At 45.2% G+C, this 26,282-nt stretch overlaps 2 protein-coding genes across 11 annotated transcripts; one reads left to right on the top strand and one right to left on the bottom strand.

The window, feature by feature from the left end:
• Positions 1–54: 54 nt before the first annotated feature.
• CEP63 (centrosomal protein 63) lies at positions 55–21,649 on the bottom strand. 9 transcript variants are annotated; one of them, XM_014258265.2, is made up of 16 exons: positions 21,446–21,643; positions 20,562–20,692; positions 18,780–18,913; positions 17,036–17,216; positions 15,736–15,831; positions 13,494–13,610; positions 12,564–12,677; positions 9,973–10,206; positions 9,571–9,716; positions 8,709–8,843; positions 7,813–7,927; positions 5,760–5,957; positions 5,249–5,335; positions 3,540–3,739; positions 2,717–3,014; positions 55–567 (listed from the first exon to the last, which is right to left on the bottom strand). In XM_014258265.2, exons 3-16 carry the CDS (start codon positions 18,821–18,823, stop codon positions 409–411), a joined length of 2,124 nt encoding a protein of 707 aa, XP_014113740.2. In that variant the 5' UTR covers positions 18,824–18,913; positions 20,562–20,692; positions 21,446–21,643; the 3' UTR covers positions 55–408. The 9 variants fall into 9 exon arrangements, with proteins under 9 accessions (XP_014113740.2, XP_087917250.1, XP_087917251.1 ...); XM_088061124.1 differs by lacking the exon at positions 20,562–20,692 and adding an exon at positions 20,927–21,060; XM_088061125.1 differs by lacking the exon at positions 20,562–20,692 and adding an exon at positions 20,951–21,099 and having other exon boundaries at positions 18,780–18,847.
• A 24-nt stretch (positions 21,650–21,673) lies between these two features.
• Positions 21,674–25,268, top strand: ANAPC13 (anaphase promoting complex subunit 13). 2 transcript variants are annotated; one of them, XM_005529540.3, is made up of 3 exons: positions 21,674–21,762; positions 22,586–22,711; positions 24,815–25,268. In XM_005529540.3, exons 2-3 carry the CDS (start codon positions 22,613–22,615, stop codon positions 24,938–24,940), a joined length of 225 nt encoding a protein of 74 aa, XP_005529597.1. In that variant the 5' UTR covers positions 21,674–21,762; positions 22,586–22,612; the 3' UTR covers positions 24,941–25,268. The 2 variants fall into 2 exon arrangements, with proteins under 2 accessions (XP_005529597.1, XP_014113751.1); XM_014258276.2 differs by lacking the exon at positions 21,674–21,762 and adding an exon at positions 21,884–22,029.
• Positions 25,269–26,282: the final 1,014 nt, after the last annotated feature.

Consider the following 26,282-nt stretch of genomic DNA (forward strand, 5'->3'; position numbering starts at 1 on the left):
CCCACAAGAGTCATTTTGTGTATTTGTATGAATAAGAAAATAGGCGTTTGCCATTCTGATTTATTTCAGTGTTTTTACAAGTATAAAATATACTTTAAATAGTTCACATAAAAACTAGAAAACAGTTTGCTTTTAAAAAACACCATAATCTTTGTGAGTGAGCACATAGCTCTGATGCAGGTCTCTGACCTATGGCAAGCTGACTAAAATGTTTGTGGTATAACACCTCTCATCAGAGCAAGCAGATAGACAGGAGTTCCTTTTCCTCAACTCCCACCCTGCTGATTCAGCTCCAAGGGGAACACGTGGCCTCTCACTCAGGCTCCAATCCCAACTGGATGTAGGCACCTTCCCAGTCACGGTGTGGAACCACGTAAGGAAACCAGCATTCCAGTTCCACAAGAAACGTTACTCCTGGTGTTCAAATCGTCTCACTATCTTTGCACTCTCTTTTTTCAGTTCCTCAATGTGAGCATTTAGGCACTCCAGGATGTGCTGGGATCTCACTTCTTCATCTTCCAGGTATCGTGCAGCAATGGATCCGACAGAAGCTGTAGGCAAGGGGCACTAAAGGGAAACAAAGGAATTATCAGACATTCCCTCATGCCAAGTTTTGCCCAGAAACACCACTGATCTGCACACCACACAATTGAACATGCTCCTAGAGGGCTCGTTTCCATCTTAGTGACCAGACTAAGCACTCAGATCTCACACTTGTATCACAGGTCATGTCCCTCCCAACAGCCTCTAGCCAGCAATGATTGATGCAACAAGCCAGCACTGCCAAAAAATCACTACTAAAAAATCAGGGCTAGAGAAGGTCACTACAGAATGAATTTACCCTGGGTGTCAGTGCAACTCAAGGTCTATATTCTGCTCCTTGTCTCCATAAAAATCCCAGCACGTGGGAGCACCTCAGAGTTTGGGTCCAGGGAAGGGAAAGCACAGCCAGACTGGTAATTATTTTACCAGATATTCCACACTGGGAATATCTGCTTTCTTTCATATACCTCCTCTTCTTCCCCAAAGTAATGGGCTCCTGATACAATCCCACAGGCCAAACTCCCGTTGCAGCTCACGGAACAGCACTTCAGTCCAGCCAGCAATGGTCAACAAACTACTCCAGATTCTTTCCTTTACAGTCAAGAACTATTCCTGCTCCTCACATCACTTAGCCACAAGTTATTAACTTACAAAAACAACACTGTAAACCAGGCTTAATGTACAAGTTGATGAAGAGAAGCCTCGTGCACAGGGGCTGGCACGGGAAATATTAAGGTTACTAAGGGGCTGCTTTCCATTACAGACAAGTTGTCTCAGTGTCTTGGCAAGAGATAATAACTGGTTATTTCCAAATCCTGGAGTCTCGTTTTTCAGGTCTTATCAACAGCCAGGAACAAAGGGAAACAGAAAAGCCTACAGACAACAAGCAAATCTCTCCCACCCCACTACTGTCTTCTGATGAGAGTCCTCTCTTAGCGCTAAAGGAATTGATTTAAAGACACTGGAGCCTGACCATGAACAGGGAGACCCAGTCAACATGAGGAGAAATATCTGCATTTCCTTAGAAACCTTATTTCGACCTCTCAGAATAAAAACCAGCCCATTCTCTTCTATTAAACATCAAGCCCTAGAGCTTCTCAGACCCTGAAGTGGAACTGTTCACACTTTAGGTCCAATCTTGCAACCTGAAGAGTTTCCATTTACAATACTGCAGCTCCCTGAGTTTCCAACAGTGCTGTCTGGGTATGTGCACAAGCTACTTTAGTCTTGAAAAATCAAGGCCTATTCTTGGTAGTAAACTTCATCAACATCTACAAACCTGACAAGCCTCCACTTATCTGTGCATTAGCCTTAGAGCCTCTTCTCTGGACTCCCACAAAAAGACGGCTATTAGTTTAATAGTTGTCACTGCTACCAACACACAAACAAAGGAGAAATGGCTCTGAACATTGCTGGGGCAACACATCAGGAGCAAGGACCAGCACTCAGCATTCTCCCCTCCCTAAACATGACAGGAAGAAGTGATTCAGTACAAATTTTCTGTATCTTGGTCAAGTGCTTCAGCAACTGAGCTGAGGTAAGACAGAGAAAGTGCTAACACTGCTCCCTGTGAAAAAAGTATGATCAGCAACTGGGAAAAAAAGAGCAGGCTCCCTTTGTGCAGTGAAGCAGAGATTTCAGGCTTTGTCATCAGCAAGCATAAGCAGCTTTAAGTTCAGTGTGCTGACTGCTGCAGCCCCTTTGAAAAGGGGTAAAACTCACCCTGTGCTTTACAGATATGCAGCAACTAGTCACCCAGAGACTGTGAAATACTGACATACTCAGCACTCCACATTCACTCTGAGCCCCTACTATAGACCCAAGCCAAAAGCTAAAGCAGAATTCTGAGGGGACACAGTCAGGTCCTGGTACACAATGAGGTACAGCACCAGCACAGAGAGAACCATGAGCTCCTGAAATTAACTCAGCAAGCCCACAAACACAAAGCTCTTCTCCAAGGACTTCTGAAAGAGCCACCATATGGATCCTCCTGGCCAAATCTTAACCATCCAGCAGTGGCTTTCCTTCCTCATTTAACTTTTCATTTACTTACAAGATCACACACAACATGCAGTTAGGTCATGCACTCATAAGCCTGTCTCCTTTCACCAGATTAGAACCCAGCTCTATTTTCAGCTGTTGAGCAACAACTAGCCCCTGTACAACTGCTTACCAAAAACACAGATTCTCTGTGATGATTTGAGGCAGGCTGCTTAGATGCTTCATCTGCAAAATCTTTGTTTTCATCCACCACATGGAGCACAGACTCTGCTCCCAGCCGGGCACGTGACTCCTTGCAGTTCTTGCTGCTGCTCTGGGAGGGTGGCTCACCCATCTCGGGGCTCACAGCTCCTGTTTCAGCAGCCCCACACCTCTGGGAGTCCCTGTTATGATGCTGAGCAGTCCTGTCAGGCTGGAGATGTGTCCTTGCTGTGTGTTCATCGTGCTCGTGCTGTGTTTCCTGAGCTGTCCTGGAAGGCAGGTTTGAGCACTGAGTTTGTCTCTTAGCAGCTCAACTCCAGCAAAAACTCACACAGAGGCAACAATTAACATAGATGTTACTAACAACCCTGGCAATCCAAACTTGTTTCCATAGCACTTCCAAACACACATCCAGTCCCTGTGGAATTCTCTCTCTCTTCTGCTACTGTCGATACCAAAAACCACAGCCTGCACATCCTAGCACAGTAACAGAAGGGAGCACAGCCGCCTGGGCCACATCTAATCTTGTCACCAAAAACAGCACAGACTGCTGCTCCAGAGAGAAGCAAAAGCAGACAAAAGACAAACACTGCTGGCTTTGCAGAACACAAACCAGCTGGAACTCAAAGCTACTGCACTGCTTAAGACATAAAGGCAGATTCCCAAACAGTCCTTGTGCTCTCCCGGATGCACGATGCACTGCAGAGAGACAGAGCGTGCCATTAAACCCCACACATCCCCACACCTTCTGCTCTCCTTCACCTTGAGGAAGCAGCATCCCTGGGGTCACTCACCTGTGCTGTACATCCCTGGGCTCTTTGCCTTGCCCCTGCTGAGCCGTGCCCTCGGGTTCATCTGGGCACACCTGTGCAGTGACCTCCAGTTTCGCCCTGGTCTCTGCGAGGTCCTTCCGCAGCTGCTGGTTCTCAGATATTAATTTCTGGAGCTCAACAGCATAGTCCTCCCTGAGTGCTCTCAGGGTGCCATCGTGCCCCTAACAGACAAAGAAGGGCAGAAGTCAGAAGTTCTGGTTTGCAAGACACCACAGTCACATGCAGAGCAAAGGCCAGCAAGAGATTCCTTAGGGCATATCCCCTAATCTCATTTTGACTAGCAAAACCTTCAAGATTTTCCTAGGAGAAAATTAATTACATATATGCCTTATTGGGCTTGCATCCAGACTCAGTGTGCTGATCTGCTGATCTGCCTGGGAAGGTCAGCCTCTGTCACCAGTGGATTCCTTTTAAAACAGGAAAACATGGACCTAGATGTACCTGCCTCTGACCTTTCTGAAACTCTGAACAACTTGCTTCTTCACATCATCTTCTTTATACCAGGCCAGGTGGATAAAATTTCCACTGCTTCTACTCCTGTGACAGTCCCACTTGTTTTTTGCCAATTCTATTAAACTTAGATGCTTAATTACCTCTCATCACCTCTGTATCTAAAGTCTTTCTGAATGTCCATTAAGACTGCCAGGCCAAGATCCAGCTCCTGTGCCTTAGTGCTGTGGGGCTTTATTTAAAGGCAGATTTCCTGCTTCACACACTGCTACCACATTTTTGGGAGCTCACACAGGCAAAAGCCACCAGGCACTTTTCAAGCAGAAAGTAATGGGCCTTAGGTTATTTCAGTTTCAAAACAGCCCTCCAGAAAGCTGTTTCTAATCCATCACACCAGCCACAAGCTTCTGTTCAGCACTTTCCCAGGAACTTGGCACATTTGACAATCACCCCAAACTAATACTAAGAACTGACTATTTCCTTCTCACAGATCTAACAGCATAAAAGCTCTGACATACTCTCATGAGGTTGTCAGCTGTCTGAATCCAGCCTTTATCCCCTGGGAAGCAGCCATTCTGCTTAAGTTGAGACAGAACTTGCAAACCAGTCACTTCTTCCTTCACAAAATGAGCCAACTCATTGTTGTACCTCTTCCATGCAGGTTCCTCGTCTCCCCTCTGCCTCAAGAGCTGTGGAGGTTCTGTTCAGCTGCAGGAGCCCACCACAGGGCCTTTTCCAAGAACACTGCCCCAACACATCCAGCCCATATTCCCAGTCTGCACCCTGCTCATGGAGAGCAAAGGAGAGCCCTGCTGAATGGCTCCTCACCAGGGGAGAACACGCTCTCACCTCAAGTATTTCAATGGACCAGAGCAGTTACAGCTCTAGGACAGGTCAAAAGGATGTCACAGGTTGAGAAGCAAAGGTTTGAGGTAAACTGGCTTAAAATGGAAGTGTAATGAAATGTGCTAAAAAACGTGGTCCAAAGCCCATGGAGAAGACATGGAAATGATGGCTGCTTCTGCAGTTCTCTTCACCACTCTCTGACTGAACAAATGCTTGATATTTGTGCACCTTGTTTCCTCTCAAATTGCCTCTTTTGCTTGGGTTTTAAGTTCACTGAGCTCTATTCCCCATTTTGAGAGGCCTGGGCAAAGACTCTGACCCAGGAAGGAACACAGTGCTAGCCCCTTTCCCAGCTCCTGATCCTCAGTGCATACCTTCAGCTTACCACACTCTGTTTTTTCCAGAATTTCTGAGAGATGACGGTTTTCCAGCCTCAAGGTTTCCAGCTGGACCAGAATTACCTGAGGAAACAGAGGCAAACAACAAGCTAGAAAAAGAACACAATGCATGCCCACAACACCCTCCAAGCATTTCTCACCCTCAAACTCAAGTACTAAGGAAGATTTGGGCTCAGTGTTGTACTGGGACCCTACAGAGAAGGCTACAAAAATAACCATGCACAGTTTTCAAAGATGGTATCCATCCTGGCCTATATAGCATGAGTGATCCCAAAGAATTCTGTGGGACTGTAGGCTGCTGGTTTGAAAAGAAGCAGCAAGACAGATTCAGTGAACACCACCATTAGAAGATTCCTTCAGAAGGTCTCAATTTTTGTACAGAGGCTAAAGACAGAAGGAAAGTACTAATGTAGCTAAAAACCAGGATGGTGGTCCAAGCCTTCAGATGCCTTAAACAGATAGCATAAGAGTCTTGTGCCTTTTTTACCCTGTGCTCCACTGCTTTCCTCTCTGCTCTTTCAATCTCAGCTCTGAGCTGCTGCTCCAGGTCTGAGGTGGAGCCACTCGCTGATGCAATGGTGATGTCCCGCTGGTGCAGCTCCTGCGTCAGCCTGGAGATCTCCCTTTTCATCCCTTCTAGCTCACTGCTGTGCATTTGTTCAGCCTGAGAGAGCTGGTCCTTCAGCTGGAGCAAGACATACACACACACCACCCACGAGTTTTCAAACACGTTTCAGCAAAAAAACCAAAAGTATTGCACATGGTAATATGAAATTTCAGCTCTGGAAAACAAAAAAGCTCTAAATAACAAACCCTCTGCACATGCTTGTCCTTCCTGATTGTAAGCCACCTCATCCCAATCCTTTCCCACACCACACACTGCCAACTGGAAAGAAGTTTCATGCCATGTGAAGTACTTGAGAAGACCCACAATTTATCAAAGCAACAGCCTCTTCAGCTCATCATTCAACCTCTGTAGCCAAAACCAGAGAGCCAAAGGTTCACCGTGACTGGGGAAGCACAGTAACTCTTGGAAAATATAACCCTGCAATTTGCCACTCTGCCTTCCTGAAGTATTTGAAGATACCATTTAAAGATGGTAACTTTAAATAGCTCAAGCTGGATTTTCCTTCCAGGAATTAATTTGCCCTAAGTCTTTTGAATTGATATTAGAGTTGAATCAATGTTAGCTTGTAGCAACTAAAGCTTCCCATGGCAAGCTTCCACCAGCCAGCTATGCACAGGGTAAAAATACATCTCTTTGTTTTTGTAACTCTGTGTGATGACCACTAGTCCTTGCATTATGAGAGAATAATCAATCCCTATTTATTTTCCACATGACAGGCATGATTTTATTTTTAGTCCATTCAATCTCATTTATCTCTTTTCCAGTTTGGTAAGTCCTATTCCATTCAGCTGTTGCTTGTATAAAAAACACTCCATCCTTTTGGTCATCTTTTTCCATACCTTATCTTGGTTTATTCAATGCTTTGTGAGGTTGCAGACCTGCACCACATACAATATTTCGGTAGGCACACTGTATATTTACTCAGTGGCACAACAGAACAGCAGCATAATTTCTTCCCCAGGACTCCATTTCATTAGTCAGAAATATTAACCACCCAAACACCCAGGATTTTTCTGAGAATTACAAGCATTTTAGAAAATTGAACCAGATGATCTCTGCCTACCCATGTAAATACTGTACATACGGTGATTTATCTCCATGTCACCTCAATGCCTCCCAAGTATATAAAACAGAAACAGCCTTCATAAATCTCTCCCTCCTCCCCAGCAGCCTGTGGGAGATTCATTTACTGTGTGGCTGTTTAGATGTGTAACCAAGCACACATCTCTGGCAAGATCTGCACCTCTGTATGTTCAGAATAAAGGATGAAAGATTTCCACACAAGTGAGGTTTTTCTCTCAGGTTCAATGAGGCTTCCCCTCTACCAGGCTCCAGTGTAAGCTCTCATACAAGCTGATGCAGACCATTATAAAGAGCCAAGCTAGTGGAGGGCTTGCCCCCCTTGGGTGCTCAGAGCTCTGGGGTGAGCCCCTTGTGGCAGGTGAGCTGCTCCATCTCTCCCAGCCCCTGCCCTCATGTCCAGCTACCAAGCCTGAAACAGACTCCCTTATTCACACAGGGACCAGGACACATTGGAAGTCCTGCCTCAAGTATAACAGGATGTATTACAGCAAATTCACTCCTTCTCTACTCTTCATCCTGCTGGGAGCCTGTACTTGGCTTAAACTCAGGATTGCAGACCCTAATTTCTTTGCGTATTTGCCCCTCCAGCAGTAATTCAAGTATCTCCAGTGTACAGAAGTACTGGGGAAGGCCCAGGAGATGCTCACAAAGCCAGTTCAGACACCTGCAAACAGGTGTCCTCTCAACCCTTCCTCTGCCAGGTGTGTTCCTTACCTCCAGCAGATCCCTGCCTGCACAGCAGCCCTGCTCTGCCTACTGCTGAGGCACGTGGCACACGGGGATCACTTCACCAGTGCCATCCCACTCCCTGGGAACAAAGCCACGTTACCTTTTTAATCTCTGCCCTCGACTCAGTCTGGTCTTCTTCCAGGGACTGCAGCTCTTTGATATTCTCACCCAGCTCCTCGCTCAGCTGCACACACCTGGCATTTGAAGACACCAGGCTGGGTGCCAAATGCAAAAGTATAGATTAGAATAACCCAAGATGGAGGAAATGGTCAGAGAAACTTTGATCTTCCAGGCAGTCTTTTATGTCCATTACAACAGAAACTGAACTCAGCCTACAAGTTCCTTACCAATCCTTTGGGTTTGTTTTCCAAAATCATTTCACATGAGATCAGGAAGTTCATCTAACAGATAACAGCTGGTTTTTGCTTGTTTCTTTACAAACTAAGATTACAAAATTTCTATGTAAACACAAGTCTGAAAACCACAAACTTGGAGAGGAATCACAGAATCACAAAATGCTTTGGGTTGGGAGGGATCCTAAAGCTCAAGTTGTTCCACCCCCTGCCATGGGCAAGGAGACCTTCAGCTAGACCAGGCTGCCTCAACCTCCATCCAGCCTGGTCTTGAACACCTCTCAAGATGGGGAGTCCACAGTCTCTCTGGACAGATTTGTTTATAATCCTCACTTCACAGGAAGGTCTGAATCTGGTTCTTACCAGCTGCCTAACAAAGACTCCTTAGCCTATTATGAGTGAAGGTGCTCAGCCTAAGCAAGCTGGAACACTGAGAACACCCACCAGATGCAGTGAAAGGCAGCCAACAAATTACCAAAGCAGCCACTATCACACTGAAAAATGAATAGCACTTGATTTCTTTAGCCCTTTGATATTTAAAACAAGCTGACAAAAATCACTGGTTAACTTGATGAACCCAATTAGGTGTTGTATTATTATCCAAGACTAATTGCACTTCCAGAGGGAGCAAGCCATGGGCTACCTGTTCTCAAGACGAGTCACCTCTGTCTGCAAGTGTTGTTCCTTCTTCTGGGCAACATCCAGCTGCAGCAGCACCTGCTCCAGCTCCAGCCCTGCAGAGGACAGTGGCTTCCCCTGCAAGCGCTCCTCCAAGGCCCTACACAGAAACAGCAGCTTAATCCCAGCACAGAAACATCATGTCTGAGTTCACTGGTACAGAGAACATAACTACTTTTTCTTGGAATTCTCTGAAAAATGCACAGCACCTAAAAGCAGGTGACCACTGTGTGCAGTGTGAATAAGCAAACACAGCAGCTGGATGACAGGCCCTGCTTGAGTTAAGGCTGATTGAAAAAGACTACATTTTATTTTGATGTTGGCCTCCCTGACAGAGGCTGGTAGGTGACCAACACCCAAACCTTCTGACACAGCCACCAAAATCCAACAGCCTCTGCACATTGCCAGGGCAGAAGGGGAAGCCAAGATGATTTTGTCACAGATGTAATCACCTCACCCAGACCCAACCAGTGTGAACTTTCACCTAGGTTCATAAGCACATTATCAAACCTTGAAAGGCCTCCAGCACTCAGCTGAAAATGCCTGGGAGAAACACCCTCAAAAGCCCTGCACTGCCTCCAGAAACCCAGCTGAGGAAAGTGGATTCCTTCCATGTTCTTTACTGATTATCTGCTAATTTCAAAAGCAACGCAAACTGAAAAACATTGCAAGGCAGCACCGCGCTTGTGAGAAACTGCAGTGCACAATGTTAAATACAACCAACACAGATCCAGCTGCATGAAAATGCTGCTACCGTCCTCAGAGAGGGAACCTGGAGCATAGATCTGGATTGAAGAGCCAAAGTACCAGCAAGGCACAGATGCTACCTGATGAGGAATTCTTTTGTGTGAAGAGTTTCAGTCATCTTAGCCAGCTCCTTCTGTAACTGTTCCTGGTACAGCTTGGAGCTGTCAATGAAATCTTCTTGGGACTGCAAGGTAGCTCTCAGCTCCATCTTCTCATCCTGCAGCACCTGCACAGGAGGCAGAAGGAATGACTGCTGCAAGATGGACCAAACCAGTCTGTTGCAATGTGATGAGAAGTACATCAGATTTTTTAGGACCCTTGGAAATACTGCAGAGCAGCATATGGCTGCAAAAAATTTTATGCCAATCAGGAACTTTACAAAGGCTCTAGAAAGAGACAAAAACTCCAGGATGAAAAGCCTTCCCACCAGCAGTTCTTTAGACCCTGTTTCTTAAAGAGTTCTTCCACTCTAACATTCCCACCTCTAACATTTTCTTTGACTGCCTTAATTCTTCTTGAACTCTCTGCTGATCCTCCAGAATCAGGCGATTGTCCTCACTCAGGTCATCCACCCTCATGCTGAGTCTCTCCACCTCCATCTCATTGGCACAGATGGTGTCGTTGGCCCTCTCCAGCCTGCTCGCTAAGTGCTGGATTTCTGAGCGGCTCGCCAGCTCCACCGAGTCCAGGATCTGCTTCCGATTGGCCAGCTGGCTCTGCCAACAGCAATCATCTGCATTAAAGCTGAATTGCAAAAGCACAAAAGTTGTACCAAAGCTAAATTCAACACAACTACTCATTTCTTGGTGTAATGAGCCACACTCTAAAAGTAAGCAATACCTTCCAGGGAATTAGGGAGAGTATTGTTCCAGGTTACATGATGGATAAAACTTCCAAAGGCAAACGGAATAAGTAAAAAACAAAATGAAAAAAAGAGGGCCTTTGATTCCAAAGGCAGTTCAAAGAGAATCTGGAAAATGAGAATCTCAAATCACTCCAGCTGCCTGAGTATGATTTGTCTAACAACAAAGCCACCTGCTATTTTTTGCTCATGAGCCCAAGGCTAGACCAGGACTAATGGCTGCAGGTAAGAAAGTTTGTAAACCAAACAAAGCAGAGATTACCCAACCATGAATTCCACACCAGGAGAGAAAGCAACTCAGGGTGCACAATTGCAAAACCACAACCACCAAACAGCCCCAAAACAAACCAGGTGTAACAGCCAATTTGCTTTGCTCTCTGCAGTAAATAGCTTGTTCCAGCAGCTTGGGGGAATGTTCACTTTGAATTTTTCAGTGTTTTAATGGCAGACAAAAAAGTTACAAGGAATGTACAGGTAGCAGACAATACCTGCTCTATAATTTATAGGCACAATACTTTATTTCATAGCATTTCTTTCCACACAGCTAGCTGGTGAAATTTAACAAGCCAGCTCTCTCATAAACTTCTAGGAACATTCGCTTCATATATTCCCTTTTTGTACACAATCATTGAATTTTTAAAGGCTGAAACAAAATATCTGAGCACTCCTATACTCCCAGTTTCAAAGAGCAGCAATGCCTGTCAGAATCACCACATGCCCAGATTTACACAAACTCTAAGAACTGCTCATTTGCAAGGCTATGGTATAGTTTTGATTACAGCCTTTTATTATTATTTAAATAGTCATGACAGAAAAGGTAATCCAGAGGGCTGAGAGTTTAAAGCACAGCCTTTCTTCACCAAAGTTGCCAGAGTATCAGACTGCCTGAATATTTATTTCTGCATTAAGAAAACATTTAAGCCATCTCTTATTTCCAGCCACACAACATCCAGGCCAGCAGAGAATTCCAGGTTTTTAGGAAAGGCTGACTTTAAAGGCTGCAGGTGTTCCAGAAGGTAGCCTGTACTGGGGAAGAATTCCAGGCTTCCCTAAGCTGCTCTGGAAGAGATGAGGGGAAGCCAGATGAAAGGAGAGAGAGGGGAAGTACTCCATGGCCATGGATCTCAGCTTGACCTCACGCTAGAAAGACAACTAAGTGCATAAAATATACAGAAACATCCAAGACAATAAATTTAGCACTTCCATGCTGCGCTTCTCAAAGCGACTGAGGGTTCAGGAAGTCTGTTCACAGTACCTGTGCACCTAAGGCACCTATGTCGCTTCGGGAAAACCTCCCAAACCTCCTGGTTTTCTGTTGCACAATAAGACAAGTTCCTCTGTGCCCCAGTGTCCCAGCCTGAGCTCCAAGGACACATCTGTTCCCAAACAATTGAGCTATCAACGACACACAGACAGCAGAGCAGCAAGACCTTCTGCTCAAGGACTCTCTGCATTTGTAGATCTCCTGGTGTCAGCCTCTCACAAAGCCCCTGTCAGAGCCAGCTTCAATCCTGTCATCACAGTCTCCCTCCTTGCAGGAGCTTCCACTCAAGAGCAACTCAGGAGCCCATTAAGTGCAACGTCCCCAGCAAGAGCTTCTTATCAGTGTCTGCTGTGATTGTGTCTGTGTGACTTCACAGCTGTGCTCTAGGTCAATTCATCTCACTCTGATGCAGCACCACTAATTCACTGAGCCATCAGCTTTGCAGAACAGCAGCCCTACTACTTCTTGCCTTTGAGAGAACTAAAATAAAAAGGGGGTGGGGGGCTGAAAACTGCTGTTGCTTCAGTATTTTATGCAAGTCTCTGTTGTAGAGGAAGACTGTTTGCCAACAATACCCTCTGAGCTGGACCCACAGGGTTCGTATTTAGCTGCTGGCAGGTACACAGCTTTCAACTAGACAACATGATGTAACATATTTTAAAGTCTCATATGCTGTGGTCTCTGCCTCCCAGGTAAATCTACATCCTACTGCCTTCTCTGCTAACCAGAGCAATGGCAGGGGGAGCTGCACAAGGATTATCTAATCTCTGATGACAGACTCTACATCTTTTTTCCATACAGCACTTGTACAAGCAAACCTTATTCTGCTGGAACATTAGAAGTCACTTCAATGGCAATCTGAACTGGATGGGAGCCTGAGAGATTTCATTAGCCTCTCCCTCCCTGCCACAAACAAAGCAGAAACTTTCAGCAGAGGTTAACTGTACCTGCACGAGCTCGGAGTGCTCTGCCAGAGCCTTGCGCTGTGCCTCCAGCGATGCCACCTGCTGCTGGTACTGCAGGCGCTGCTTCTCCCAGTCAAGTGATTTTTGACGGAACTCCTGCAAGGACAGCAGGGGTGGCTTGGAGCAGTACATCCCCCTCCAGTTCATATCCATGTTTGCCTTCTCTGCCCACCATATCCTCACACCTTTCCCCCAGCAGGGAAACCATTAGCCAGTCACCTGATGCAGCAGCTCAGCAGCGCAGAGCCCTCACACACCGTGCTCGCTGCATTCCGTCCCCTCCCAAGGTAAAGCTGCTCACAAATGTTAAGTGCCAGCACATTCATGGTTTCATGGGTTTGCTGTCAGGGGTTTAACAATTCAGACTAGCTTTAGAGTCCAAAACACGTTGCTGTCAAAATCACTAAGATTACAAGAATTAAATACCGAATTTGACTGCTAATTGCTGCTCCAGAAATTGGGCACTACATCATCAGATGTGTGTTGTTACCACATCTCTCAGAAGGAGAAAACTGAGTGGGGTTGAGTTCAACAGAGCAGAAAGATTAGGAGACAGGGTTGAGAAGTTTCACATGTAGCTCCCTCCTCCTCAAAGGAGTCAGAATACAATCCCCCCCACACTGGAATTCATTCCATTCACATACTTAGTTACTCTTCCAGCACCTTTTTCCTCTTATTTAGTCTGGGGTAAGAACAGCATTAAGGTTTACACTGTGCAGTCAGGGGCCCTAGCACATGAAACTGCCTTTATCACACACGCAGTTGAGAAAAGCCACACCTGGAGAGTGGATGGGCAGTGCCCCTTAAGCAGGATTCACAGTCCATTCCTAGTGGACTGGTCAGTCACCAGTGAAGCTCAGTAAGGCAGTTAATACATACAAGCTAGTCAGCATTTGCTTTTTCACCACATACCTCCAGCTTCCTGGTCAGTCGGCTCAATTCAAACTTGTCCTCCTCTTGTCCCTTGTTAGCTTCTCCTCTGCTTTTTTTCTTCTGCAGCTTCTCATAGCTCCTCCTCAGCCGGGACAACTGCAGGATACAGAGAAGAGAGAGCTTTGCTCAAGGTCCCAAGGCAAGAATTACATAGCCCTTTGAAAGAAGACACACAAAGTGGTTCAAACAAACAATGCCCTCATCAAGGCCACACAGCTCCCAAGTGAAGGCTTCCATTTGGATAATGAGTCTTTCGTATCAACACCACTGCAAAACACATGAGTTGTATGAGTAGAAAGATGCCACTGAAGTCATGACATCAGCAGCTTTAATTAAAGCCCTGTCTTACCATAATTAAAGCATGACTGAAATATTGATAAGATGGAGATTTACATGCAGCTGTCAATGCAGCAAGAGCACAGTATCCCCCCCTCTACAGGTGCTTCCCAGCCCCAGGAAGAGCCGGCAGTGCCTGTGGCTGTTCTGCTCACCCACAGGAACACACCCACCACAGCATACGCAGGTAATTCTTGTGTGATCAAAATACACTTGTACAGCTCAGGTGGGAACTGGAACTCTCCTGCTTAGTGGGAGAAGGAAGGTTTGAGAATTGCCATTACCCATAATATCAACACCACTTCATCTGTCATTTTCTGCTTAGATACACTGTGTATTTCACAATGAGTCGAGAATGCCAACAGAAAATATCACTCCTACGCCTGCTGCTAGGATGCTGAAGTTGTATCAGAAGCAGGAATGAGGAAAAAACTCTTGACATTTAAATGACCCCCTGTGCAAATAATCACTTTCAACTTGCAGAGAATTTTTCATATGATGAGCTCCCCCTACTCAACTATTAAATGAAAGGCTTCCAAATAGCCACATGAATTTGAGAAGCCATCATTGCTGTTTTACTGATGGACAAAGCTAAGCCCATGGATGAACAGAAGGACCATGAGAAGAAAAAATATCTGATTCAAGACCCGATACATTCCGTACTTCGGTGTGTTCAGTGGGGACAGATGTTCAGGCCTAGAGTTAATACCATCGATGCTTTTGCCAAACGTATCAGGAGATAAGAGGTTTATTCTTTCAACAGTCTCAGTAAGTTAGACACTGTACCTGTAATTGCACTGGAAATTGTGGTAAACAGGGACAGAAATAATTTCCCCAAACAGTACTAAGAACAGAAGACTGAGGAATACTGGAGCTCGATGCCATCAGCATTAATACTGTGTAGGTAAAATACCCACAAACTGCAATTTAGGCCACAACACACAGGCTGTATTTCAGCTTTAGCAATTTAGGCTGATCTGCCAATGTACCTTAGCTTTTCTTTGCAGCTTATCCACAATTCCAGTGAGAACACCCAGCAAATGAAGACACTTAGTCATATGGAATAGTGAGGTACTTTTAAATGAGAAAAGATGCCTTCTGTCATCAGAGCAGAGACTACCAAATTAATTTCACTTATGGCTTACAGTGAGCAGAAACTAGGCCCAGCCCTCCAGAGAAAATAGGTCAGTGCTCTATGAGCTGCTCATGCCAGTTCACTCCCTGCTACCAGCAAGTGGAGACAGGCAAAGAGTTCAGGCATAAACCTGGAATGCTGTTATACCACCTGCAGGACAGGTATCATCTTGCACTGAGCAAGAGACTTTGAGATTAAAGTTCTGATATTAATGTCAAACAGCATTTTCTATGTACACTTGGTTTTTATAAAGGGTATTAAGACTAATATTCCTTGAGAGTACAAAATCCCTTCTAAATTCATCAGTGTTAACAGAGGCAAAAAGATGAGAAATGCCATTGCTATTTCCTGATGTCAAACAAGCCAGGCCAGTCACATCTCCACCCCTTCTGAATTTCAGAAATGCTGAAAGAGCAAACTGCTGCTGCCTGTACCTGTGGCAGCTCCAGAAGCAGCACTGTGGTGACTGGGATAGGCAAACACAGCACATTCTTGCAGTAAACTTCTGCAGATGTCCAACATACAAAAACATTTCTACTTCAACAGTTCTCTGTCTGTCACCAAGTTCCTCTAAATCACAAAAAAAAGATGCTACCTTATCTATGCTCAATGCTGTTTTCTGTAAGCACACAAACACTAACGGAGTGGGGAGTTTTAAAACCACAGCATTGAAACAAAAACAATGACACAAAGTAATTGGTCCATCATTATCTGAGAACTAGAAACCAAACTTTTCTCTTTGCAACTCACTTCCTCCTGGAATTTCTTCAGCTGTTGTTCATACTCTCTAACCATGTCCTGCTTGGATTTTTCCACATCTTCGACCTGGCAACGCAACATGCCAATCTGAACAAAGGGATAAAATGCAAATAAATACAACAGAAGAAGGCTCTGTTGCCATTAGATACATGGACATTTCACTGGGGTCCCTCAATATGAAATAGATGGAGGCTGTGCCTAAATCTTTGGTAGGCTTGGGCCACACCTGTTTCTGTTGTGGCCTCTTGTTTTGAGCCAGTTTCTGGATTTCACTTCTGGGGACAAAGCTGACATATTTGTTTTGTGCCAAAAGCCCATTTCTATCCAGTATTTTCATCAAACTCTTCACAAATATGCATTATGATTTCAAGCTATCTACCAAGAGAGAAGTTGCCCATATCATTAGCTTACTATGTTCAGACAAAAGAGAGATTCTTAACAGCAACGAAAAAAATAAATGGGGTTTTGAAGCTCACAGAAAAGACTTCCCTGACACTGTTTCAACTGCTCCTGTGACTCATTTTTCTCCCTTTTTTTTTCCTCCTATCTTTTCCCATCCACAACCTGAGTGGTCACAAGCCAACAAATTAAAAGAAAACCAACAGAAAATTCATATGACTAAACCAAAAGCATGAATATACTCCAGCAGAGACTTCAAACATACTTTACAGTTCAGTTTGAAATCCATGTTTACTTTTGGTGGTAAGAAACATTTCAAGTGTCTTGAGAAAACATAATTGATAATAACAACAATAACCTAGATGATAAAAGCCATCATTCTTGCTAACGAAAATACTGTGGCTCAACTGCATCTTATGGTCCACATCCTGCACAAAAACTTCACTTATTAATAATTTTCCACCAACACAATTTTTTTGCACTTCCCTCAGGCTTTTATTTAAAGACCACAAAAGCAGAGCTCTTCTCTGAAAAGCAGCCCATGGAGAGTTTCCCAGCAATGTCTTGGTGTAGTTCATAGTAAGAAATGGTTTTCTTGATGCAGTTTATATTGTAGGAAATGGGTTTTTTCTAGCAATGACTGCAGGTTGCTGGGCTGTCCATTACTGCTGTAGCCAGAACCAGTGTCTCTGGGTTCTCTCTAATAACTCTAACAGTTCAATATGAGGACTTCCACCAACCCTAGGGGAGCTGATCACTTGAATTGGATTGAATTATGAACCAGACACTTTGTTCCAACAGGTCCTTAAAAAATTCTATTCCTGATTTCATGTTTCTAACAGGTAAAATGCACTGCTGACTCCAAACAAAAAATAGTATGAAACAAAGGTACCTCCTTTTGTTTTTCCTGCAAAGCTGCCTTGGTAGAGGAGAGTTCCTGCTCCCGAGCACGCAGACAAGCTTCCAAAGCCTGTGTCTGCCCTTCCCATTCAGATTTCTTGTGAGCCACCATGATGTCAATCTGCTTCATCAGCTCCTGCAGCTCAGCCTCACAGGAGGTCAAGAACCCACCGCTGGAGGGGAGAGAGTCTGGAGTCACAAAGCAGGTCCCACCCAACACATCCCATGTCCCAAACCAACCAAGGCAGCAGAACGCACTGACTGGCACCAGAACACCAACTCTGCACATGCAGTGCTTTGAACTCGCTTCAAATCAGCTTGTACAGACACAGAATCACAGAATCATTAAGGTCAGAAAAGACCTCCAAGATCATCAACCTTTTAGCCAATACCATCCATGCCCACTAAACCACATCTCTTCACACTTAGGCATTCAGCCTATTGCCTTGGGTACTATGCATTATGTAAGGAAACCAAAGTGTGTTTAATTCATATTTTGTATTGCCTTAATTGCTCTCCAGGCAGTGGCATTTTATAGCAGGTTTCAGTCACCAGAGGAATCTTACAGCCAAGCTATGAGCTCCCAAAAACAGAAGTTTATCACAAATGCAGACAAACCCTGAAGCAGAGGGGGCTGGATGACAACATGATAATGAAGAATCAAACCCTCGCAATCCATCGGGGAGCACAAGCTCCCTAGCGATGCCCAGATTTCTAATTTGGTGCAGTAATTATTGAAGTCAATTCAAGTAACTCTTCTAAAACTTCCCAGCTGCCAAGACAGGGACAATATTAAGGTTTGCCAGACACAGCCCTAGAGGGTGGTGAACTCCATAATGATCTCTACCCCTTTAATTTGCCTGTCAAAGGGAAGAACTGAAAAGAAATGGAAATCAATAGGTTAAGGGATGGAAATTTCTCTGTTCCCCCAGGGCATATGCACACTTCAGGACTTGGCACGTTTTCTATAGGAAAAGAAATACTTCTTAAAGGAGCCAAAATCAGTCACATTTGAAGTTCACCCTGTCCTGTGAGTTAACCAAAAATTAGCAGCTATTATGCAGAGCAGGAACATTTCCTTCACAGCATCTGCTAATATGTAGCAAATTCTAAACTTGATTTCTGCAACCAGCTCTCTGAAGAAGATACAGTATCAAATAAATTTGTGTCACATTCTCAGGGATGACTAGGAAAATGGCATCAGTGACTTTTGCTTCACGGTTGTTTAACACATAAAACATTTTGTTCTGTTATTGTCACTACAGTCTCTCTCAGGGTTTAAAAAGTCTAGAGGCTCTCACCTCAGACAGAGCATTAAGGATTCCTCAGAGCAGAGTGGGACTCTGCAGTTTCAACACAAGCAGGAAATAACCAGATGTTTTCAGTGAAATCAGATAACAAAGTCACATCTCATTAGCCTTGCAAGGCTGTTACAAAATAAATATTTATTCACAGCTTTATTTACTACTGCTCCTGATGTTGGACAGTAAGAAGAGTTTACAACAATTGAAAAAAAAGGACGCCAAGGTTTTCAGGAAGACATAGAACTAAATTTCTGACAATTAGGACTATAATACCTGAGCAGGGATTAGTGCAGAGCCAGCTGCCCCAGTGACTTTGTTCCTGTAGCAGCTGAAGGCCACTGCACACTGGTACCAGAGGATTTATTTTCAGTAAGAAGCAAGGTTAATACTTAAATCATTTGGAATGACTGCTGTGTACAGTTGCATACATACCTCCCCTGCCCATTTCTTTGCATTCCTTCCAGCAAGGCCTCCATCACTGAATCCTGGTGGCTTCAGTACTAGGGAAGTACAGGAAAGCAATGGTCACCCATGACAATGCACTAACCAGGTGCTTCTCCATACAACTGCAAGACAAGCAAAAGCCCACAAAGCAAAGAAGTTAAAAAACATACAAGGAGCATGCAATTACAGGTAAGGAAAATAATGGCACCTTCATGAACTTACAAGCCAAATAGAGGAAAGCAGATTTTTCCCAGAAAAATGTACCCAATGCTATCATCCAGCACTACCAAATTGCAGTGATATAATCATGTGATCTAATAAATTCAGAGAGGAGCAACAAGAATCTGCAATTGTGTCAACTCAACACAAAGGGACTGCAGATCTGAGAGCACCAGCCTGTGGAGGAACAGGAACATTTGGGCTTGAAAGGGGCCAGCCCAAGATCCACCCCCAACAGGGAAGTTTGTCCCTTCAGAGAGAAAACACAAGCAAGTAGCAGTAAGAACTCATCCATAAATTAAGTATTTTCCAAGCCTCTATTACAGACTATGTTAAAGGGACCATGCAGTTTACCACCACACTCAGAACACACTGGATATTTATATGGTTGTGGGAATTTCAAGAAAACACAAACTTCTGAAAAATTCCTCTTAAATTATGCCTTAAATTATGAAAATAAGTTGAATAGCTTATTTTACATTTGTACTGCAGGAGCAGTACATTGCTTCAGGTAAAAACTACACCTTTTAAGTCACAAACATGTGCATACCCGAAGAAATTTCACATCTTGGTGAAAGCAAGAAGGGTTTACACTAAAGCTAAAAATGGGGAATAAAAAGTTGTCATGAAACCATAGCCAGGAAGCCAAAATTTATTTCAATGTCTCTTCAATGAAACTGCATCTAACACAAAAATGGTTAAATTCATCCAGAGCTATTAACACAAACTTATGCTTCCAAAATCTACACACTTTCCAAGTACTGAAGATAGATCCTTCCAACATATTTCCTCAAAGATTAATATGGCATTATTAAGCAATCAGCAAAAGGGGAGCCAGTCACAGCAAGGGAGACTTTCACAAATGCAGGCTCAGCTTTGCTCTCTTTCCCAAAGAATCTTCTACTGTGCTCCTACAGCACTTTAAAACACAACTCAGGGATTAAAACATGTCCTTGAGAGCTGTGTTTTAAACCACAAGCAAAGAAAAAATCCTATCCCTATTCTGACAGTGTTTTGTCTGTCTTTGATCCTGTTTGTGCTTAACAAAACTCAATCAGTATGCAGAACAACTTTGTGGTTCTGCTGAGGGCAGGGTGCTGAGGAGAGCAGATGAGCAGATCCCCTGAGCTGCTGACAGCATTCCAAGAGTTCTCCAGGTGGCAACAGCAGACATTAGACAGTAGCAGCTCTCCTCTTTCATTCTAATCACACCTACACGGAATCAATTTTCAGTGGGCAGAGAGATGAGGAGACAGACAGTATAGAATTCCAGAACAGTTTGGGTTGGAAGGGATCTTAAAGCCATCTCCTGCCAACCCCCTGCCATGGGCAGGGGCACCTTTCACTATCCCAGGTTGCTCCAAACCCTATCCAACCTGGTCTTGGACACTTCCAGGGAAGGGACAGCCATGGCTTCTCTGTGCCACTGCCTTACCACCCCCACAGCCTGACAGCTTTGCTTACTTTGCCAGCATATCCAGATTTTGGGGAAAAGCCTTAAAATCAGACACATCTAGCCAGTTTTATGCTACATAAGCTTTGCTGACTTACTATTAAATTTTGGCCTCTTATGCTTGAAAGTTGCAAATGTGCAAGTTACAGGCACCTGAGTAAAGACCCACAAGAGGAAACAATCTCCTTCATTAACTACAGCTGAAGCATGGAGAACTAGCTGGTCACTTCTGAAAGTGAAGAAAATTGAAGTATTTGCCAAAAAGAAAAAAAAAAAAAAAAGCCCAAAACAGGACAACACATTTAGCATCCCAGCTCAAGGCAGAATTGTAGTAGCCAAGTAAAGAGAACTTTACAATACCCAGGAGGATTAAGACTAGTGCTCATGAGAAAAGACTGGGATTACTTCGCATTTAAAAACACAGAAAGATGCAATCGTAAGGCGTTGCTGGAAGCATGCTTACAATGAACACAAAAGGAGCAACAACCTCCCAAAAGCAGTACCACAGGCGAGCACCACTTGCCAGCGGCAGGAAAGGCACATGCGGCAGGAGCCCGGAGCGACAAAGCTCTCGCCAGAGCAAGAATCCCAGAATCACTGAGGTTGGAAAAGTCCTCTGAGACCACCGAGTCCAACCTGTGACAGACCCCACTTTGTCACCCAGCCCACCAGCACAGAGCACTGAGTGCCGCGCCCGGTCTTTCCTTAAAACACCTCCAGGGATGGGAACCCCACCACCGCCACCCTGGGCAGCCCCTTCCAATTTCTAATGACCCCTTCTATGAAGGAATTCCTCCTAATGTCCAACCCAAAGCTGCCCTGCTGCAGGTTAAGCCTGTGAAGTGACCGGGGCCAGCGTGCCCGGGCAGTGCTCCCCGGCACAGCCAGCGGAGCTGCCCTCGGGCAGGCATTCCCCACTCCTGCCACTGCAGCTCCTCCCCAGCCGGAGCCTCCCCGCCGGCCGAGCCCTCACGGCGTTTACCCCGCACCCGCCGCGGAGTTCCGCTGCCCGGGGCCCTTCCAGCGCCGCGCCCTGGGGAGCAGCTCTGAGCCCGCGGGCCGAGCTCCGCTCCGGGCTGCCGACACCCCAGCTCTGGCTGGCTGGCCGACCCGCCTTCCTCCCTCGTTTGTTTGTTTGTTAGTTTGTTTCCTTCCTGCCTGCCTGCCCTCCTTCCTTCCTTTCCCCTTCCTTGCCGCCTTTCCGCCTTTCCCACCCTGGCACGGCACGGCCCCGCGGCGGCAGCGCTGCGCATGCGCTGGGGCGGCGCCTGCGCAGCGCCGGCCCCGGAGATGGGCAGGGTAGGGCGGGAAGGGGGACAGCGGGGACGGGCTGGGGACACCGCGGGGACACCGCGGGACGCGGGGCGGTCACGGAACGGTCACGGAGCCGTGTTGGTCGGGAGAGGCAGGGGTCGCATCGCTCAGGGGCTGGGATGCGCTCAGGCCCACATGGCGGCTCCGGCAGCCGGCGAGCGCAGGGCCTGGCTTGGTTTTGAATGAGTGTCAGTTCTCTCGTATCCCCCAGGATCGAGCTGCCTGCTGCTGCTGCTGTAGGGACACACCGGGGTGAGGGCCTGAGGTGACCCTTTAAGGAGGGCAGAGTACAATGAAATACTCTGGCGTAATTACAGTAGCTGGGGGTGAAATATAGGTATCGTTTTGCTTCTGTTTCACCAGTTTCCCGGACTTCAGGTTTGTGCAGAATTCTGGGTACCTTGAAGTCCTTTGTTGTGACTCTCCCAGACATGTGAAGGAGTTGGTGAGGCACGGCACTGGTCAGGGGCTGTATGCCAGCAGGCAGCAAAGGGTTCTGGGCTGTTCTAGGTGCTCATACTCAAATTACACTTCTAAAAGTCAGTCAGTAGATACAAACACATGTATATATCATTAATAATAACCAGCTGGTTTTATATATTTATCTCTTATGCATATCAATCTGCAATTCACTTTGATAGAGTTCTTCTCAGATGAAGTTGTTCTCCTGTGGTTATAACCCCTTTTTGAGTTGATTAGGGAAATCAAGGTTTTCCTTGCAAGTTTAAACTTCATATGGATTACACAGTCCAGACTCCAGCTCCTTGGCTGGGGATGTTGTTAAAACAGCATCTGCTTTGTGTCACAGATTTAGCTGCTCTCGCCTGCTGCGACGATGGACAGCGAGGTGCAGAGGGATGGCAGGATCCTGGATCTGATCGATGATGCGTGGAGGGAAGATAAATTGCCCTACGAGGATGTGGCCATCCCTCTGGTAGGTGAATTGCTACTTATCAATCTGAGTTAAGGCTGCTGTGTTCTTCACAGCCCCTTCCAAGAAAAGGCACAGAGTGTTGCTCATGCTGCAGCTCGTTTGTACAAAAGGCTCCTGGATCTGACTCCTTCCTTATATGCCAGTCATTCCTGTGTGCATGAGGGCATGCATCCATGTGCATGGATGTTTCTGTCCCTTGTCCTCTGACCAGCTGCTGAATCTTCTCAGAACTGGAGTGCCCTTCCCATTGCACTGTCCTGGGTTTGGCAGGGAGAAGTAGAGTCATCCTTTCTCTCTGCCTCCCTTTCTTGTTCCTGGTGTTTGAGGTACTTTCCTGGTTGGTTTAGAGAGCAGAGGATCAGTCTCACACTGACTGTTCCAGTCTTGGTTACTCTTTATTTCCACTTCCTACAATGCCATTTAAATAAGATGAGACATTTTCATACATGTGTCAAAGCAGTCTTTTCCAGATACAGTGTTGCTGTTGGCAGTTCCAGGACCGCAGTGAAGGACTGGCAGGTGCAGCGGGATTCTTGCTGCAGTGTTGTCTCCAAGGCATGGCGCCTCTTCTTTCATCCAGGGTACAGCTGCAAGGCTGGAGAGGGGCAGCAGGGTAAAAGCTACTGCTGATCCCACACTGACACATTTCCTTAGGTATTTTGAAACTTCCAGGGAAGTGAGAGTTAGCTGAGGATTTTTCCTTTCCCTTTTTCTCTCTGGTACGTGAGCTTTATCCCAGCTAGCACAGATAAAGCAGCCACAGGGATTGTGGGGTGCTGGTTTATTTCAGAACAGAGACATTTCCAAATTTATGATGCGGCTCAAGCTTTAGCCCTGCCACCACTGGCTTTTCAGAGAGGGCAAGGAGCAACTGCACAACTCAAAATCCATATGTACAGCACACATTTTCCTGCCAAGATCTGGGCTTGAGGGAAGAGTCTTGCAGAAGCATGATTCCCAGCTAAAAGAGCCCAAACCCTCCTTTGCTTGGGATAACCTTTATTAGGCAAGCTGAGTATCATTAACAGGTTCCTTATTGACAATTGTCTTCACCCCGAGTCCAAACATTACTGTTTCTTCCCTCAGAGCCATCTTGTGCTGGCTTACAGTCACATACAGATGACAGCCTCAGAGAAGGAAGCCTTACCAACTAACAATAGAAAGAAAGGCCTGGCTGTGAATATAAAGATCCCCAGAGATGGGATTGGTGCTGATCACATAGAAAAACCAGCATGAATTCACAGGGAACTTACTCAGAGACATTGCAAAGGAGCAACCAGAATGGCTGTGAAAGTGGTATTTGAGCCTGTCCTGTGAATCTGTTCCAGTGCTCACTCAAGACATTTCTGGGAACTCAAATGGGAACAAATGGGTTCAATCATTCACTGTTTTGAAAGCTGAAACATTTAGCTCATGCTGGGATTTCCAGAGGTCTAGAACTCAGAATTCCTGCCCAAATGGTATCTGCCGTACCAGCACACACTCAGTGTGACAACACCAATACAACAAGACAGAGAACAAATAATAGAAGGAAGGAAAATGAAATCTCAGTTAAACTTTCCTTTCCCTTACTATGCCATGAGCAGCTCTGTGGCACACCTGGCAGGGGGTTCCAACTTCTGCTGTTGATCCAGCACAGCTACACCTGAGTCCAGCATATGGACAGGAAGGACTTCTCACCTGCCATAGGAAAATAACATTTTACAGAACCAGTTGTCTGCAGTATTTGTATTCTTGGCAACAGCAGAAACAGTGAATTGCAAACAAGGAATTAAATAAATGCACTGTACTGTTATTATTTACTTACTTTGCATTTGCTGTATATTCTCCTTCACTGCATGTGCAGTCTGAATGTATAGCAAGGCCCCAGGGTCCTGGAAAACAATTTACCTTTCAGATTAAGCACCATATTCAAATGAAAAGAATACTGTTCATGACTGGGCTCAGCAATATTTTTAAGTGCATCAGTATGTATGATATTTATTGTTCAGATGCACCCTCTGGTCTCGTTTATGGGTTTTTGTAGCTATCCATACAAATCATAACAACCTTGCAGGAAGTGTATTAAGTGTGGAATGCATTGTACCTGTGTTTTGTTCTCAGAATGAGCTCCCTGAACCGGAGCAAGACAACGGTGGTACCACTGAGTCTGTGAAAGAGCAAGAAATGAAGTGGACAGATTTGGCTCTCCAGTATCTCCATGAAAACGTTCCACCCACGGGAAATTAGTGAATCAGTGGAATTTCATACAGTGGATGCATGAATGCAACGTAAAAATATTTTTTAGCTGACCACTGCTGTCCTAAGCTGCCCTGAGAACGAAACAATATTACGGAAACTTTCAGATTCCAGCAGTGGTACTGCTCACAATGAAGAGTTTAAAATGCTTCTTTCTTGAATGTGAAATAGCAGAGGCTCTGATATCTCAGAGCCAAGCGCAAAATGTTTCATGCTTATAAGATTATTTAATGTTTTCTGTTAAATTGTTCTTAAGTTGGTGCCAATTCTGATCTTAAATGTTTTCTGCACATGATTAAAAAGTTTTTACTGTCTCGAATTGCAGTTGATTTCAAAGATCACAGTGGGATTACTGTCTAAAATTCAGTGTACAAAACCCACATAGCTGTGAGTTGTTTCTATTTTAACAAGTGTGTGGCTGAGGTAGGATATGTTGGGCAGTTTTAAAAGGTTGGTCAGCAGAATCAAGAGTGTGGAGTAACCTGTAAGCACTTGAATTCCTGCTCTCAGGATCTGATGGTGGTAGTGGACAGCATTTCCAGTGCTGACATCCTGGGAATGTTTGCCAATGTGTACAGTGAACAGTCTAATTTATGCTGAAATGGTGGTTACTCAAAATCATGGTCTGCCGAGGGATGGTTGAGAGTTCCAAGGAAGAATCTGCCAGTCCCAGTGTAGGGCCTCTTGAAGTGAGAGCCACTCGGATGAGCAACCTCAAATGGGAAATGAAAATCCAAAAAAAGTGATGGGGAAAAGAAATGAGTAGGGCTTAGCTTCAGGGAACAAATCGTTAACTCTTTTTGTGTTGAGATGAAAAGGAAGGCCCCCTTGATTTTCCTTATTTTATCTCTGGTTCTCAGATATCTTTTGCAACAGGTAAAAGCCTTCTGTTCTTCATGTTTCACTGTTGGACCAATTCTGTCTCACCATTGGCAGAACTTCTTGCTAAGGGAAAATATTTTGACAGAGTTTAGGATTACTGGTGGAGGTGAGAAAGGAGCTGGAAGGAAAACAATGTTTAAATTATATTCTTTTGCCAGTGCAGCAGAAAAAGCACTGTCCTGGAGCTTCCAGATCCACAGATGTTATTTGGTGTCTATTCATCACCTTCAAAATAATGAGCCCCAGCTTTTGCCTGGGTGATTATCAAATGGGATCACAGCATAGCACGTGTTCAGTGAGACTCAGATTGCTTAGCTGCTTGATGCTGAAGAGCCCAAGGTGCTTGTGAAAGAATCATGCTAGGCACATGCTCTGCCTCAAGTGTGATCCATGCCTGCACCAGAGGAGCAGCACACACTTGTCTGAATGGAAAAGGAGCTGCAGACAGCAG

Source organism: Pseudopodoces humilis, chromosome 11 (genome assembly GCF_049639895.1).
Source record: "Pseudopodoces humilis isolate 2021_Gansu_Grassland_sample_001 chromosome 11, ASM4963989v1, whole genome shotgun sequence".
NCBI classification, from domain to species: Eukaryota; Metazoa; Chordata; class Aves; order Passeriformes; family Paridae; genus Pseudopodoces; species Pseudopodoces humilis.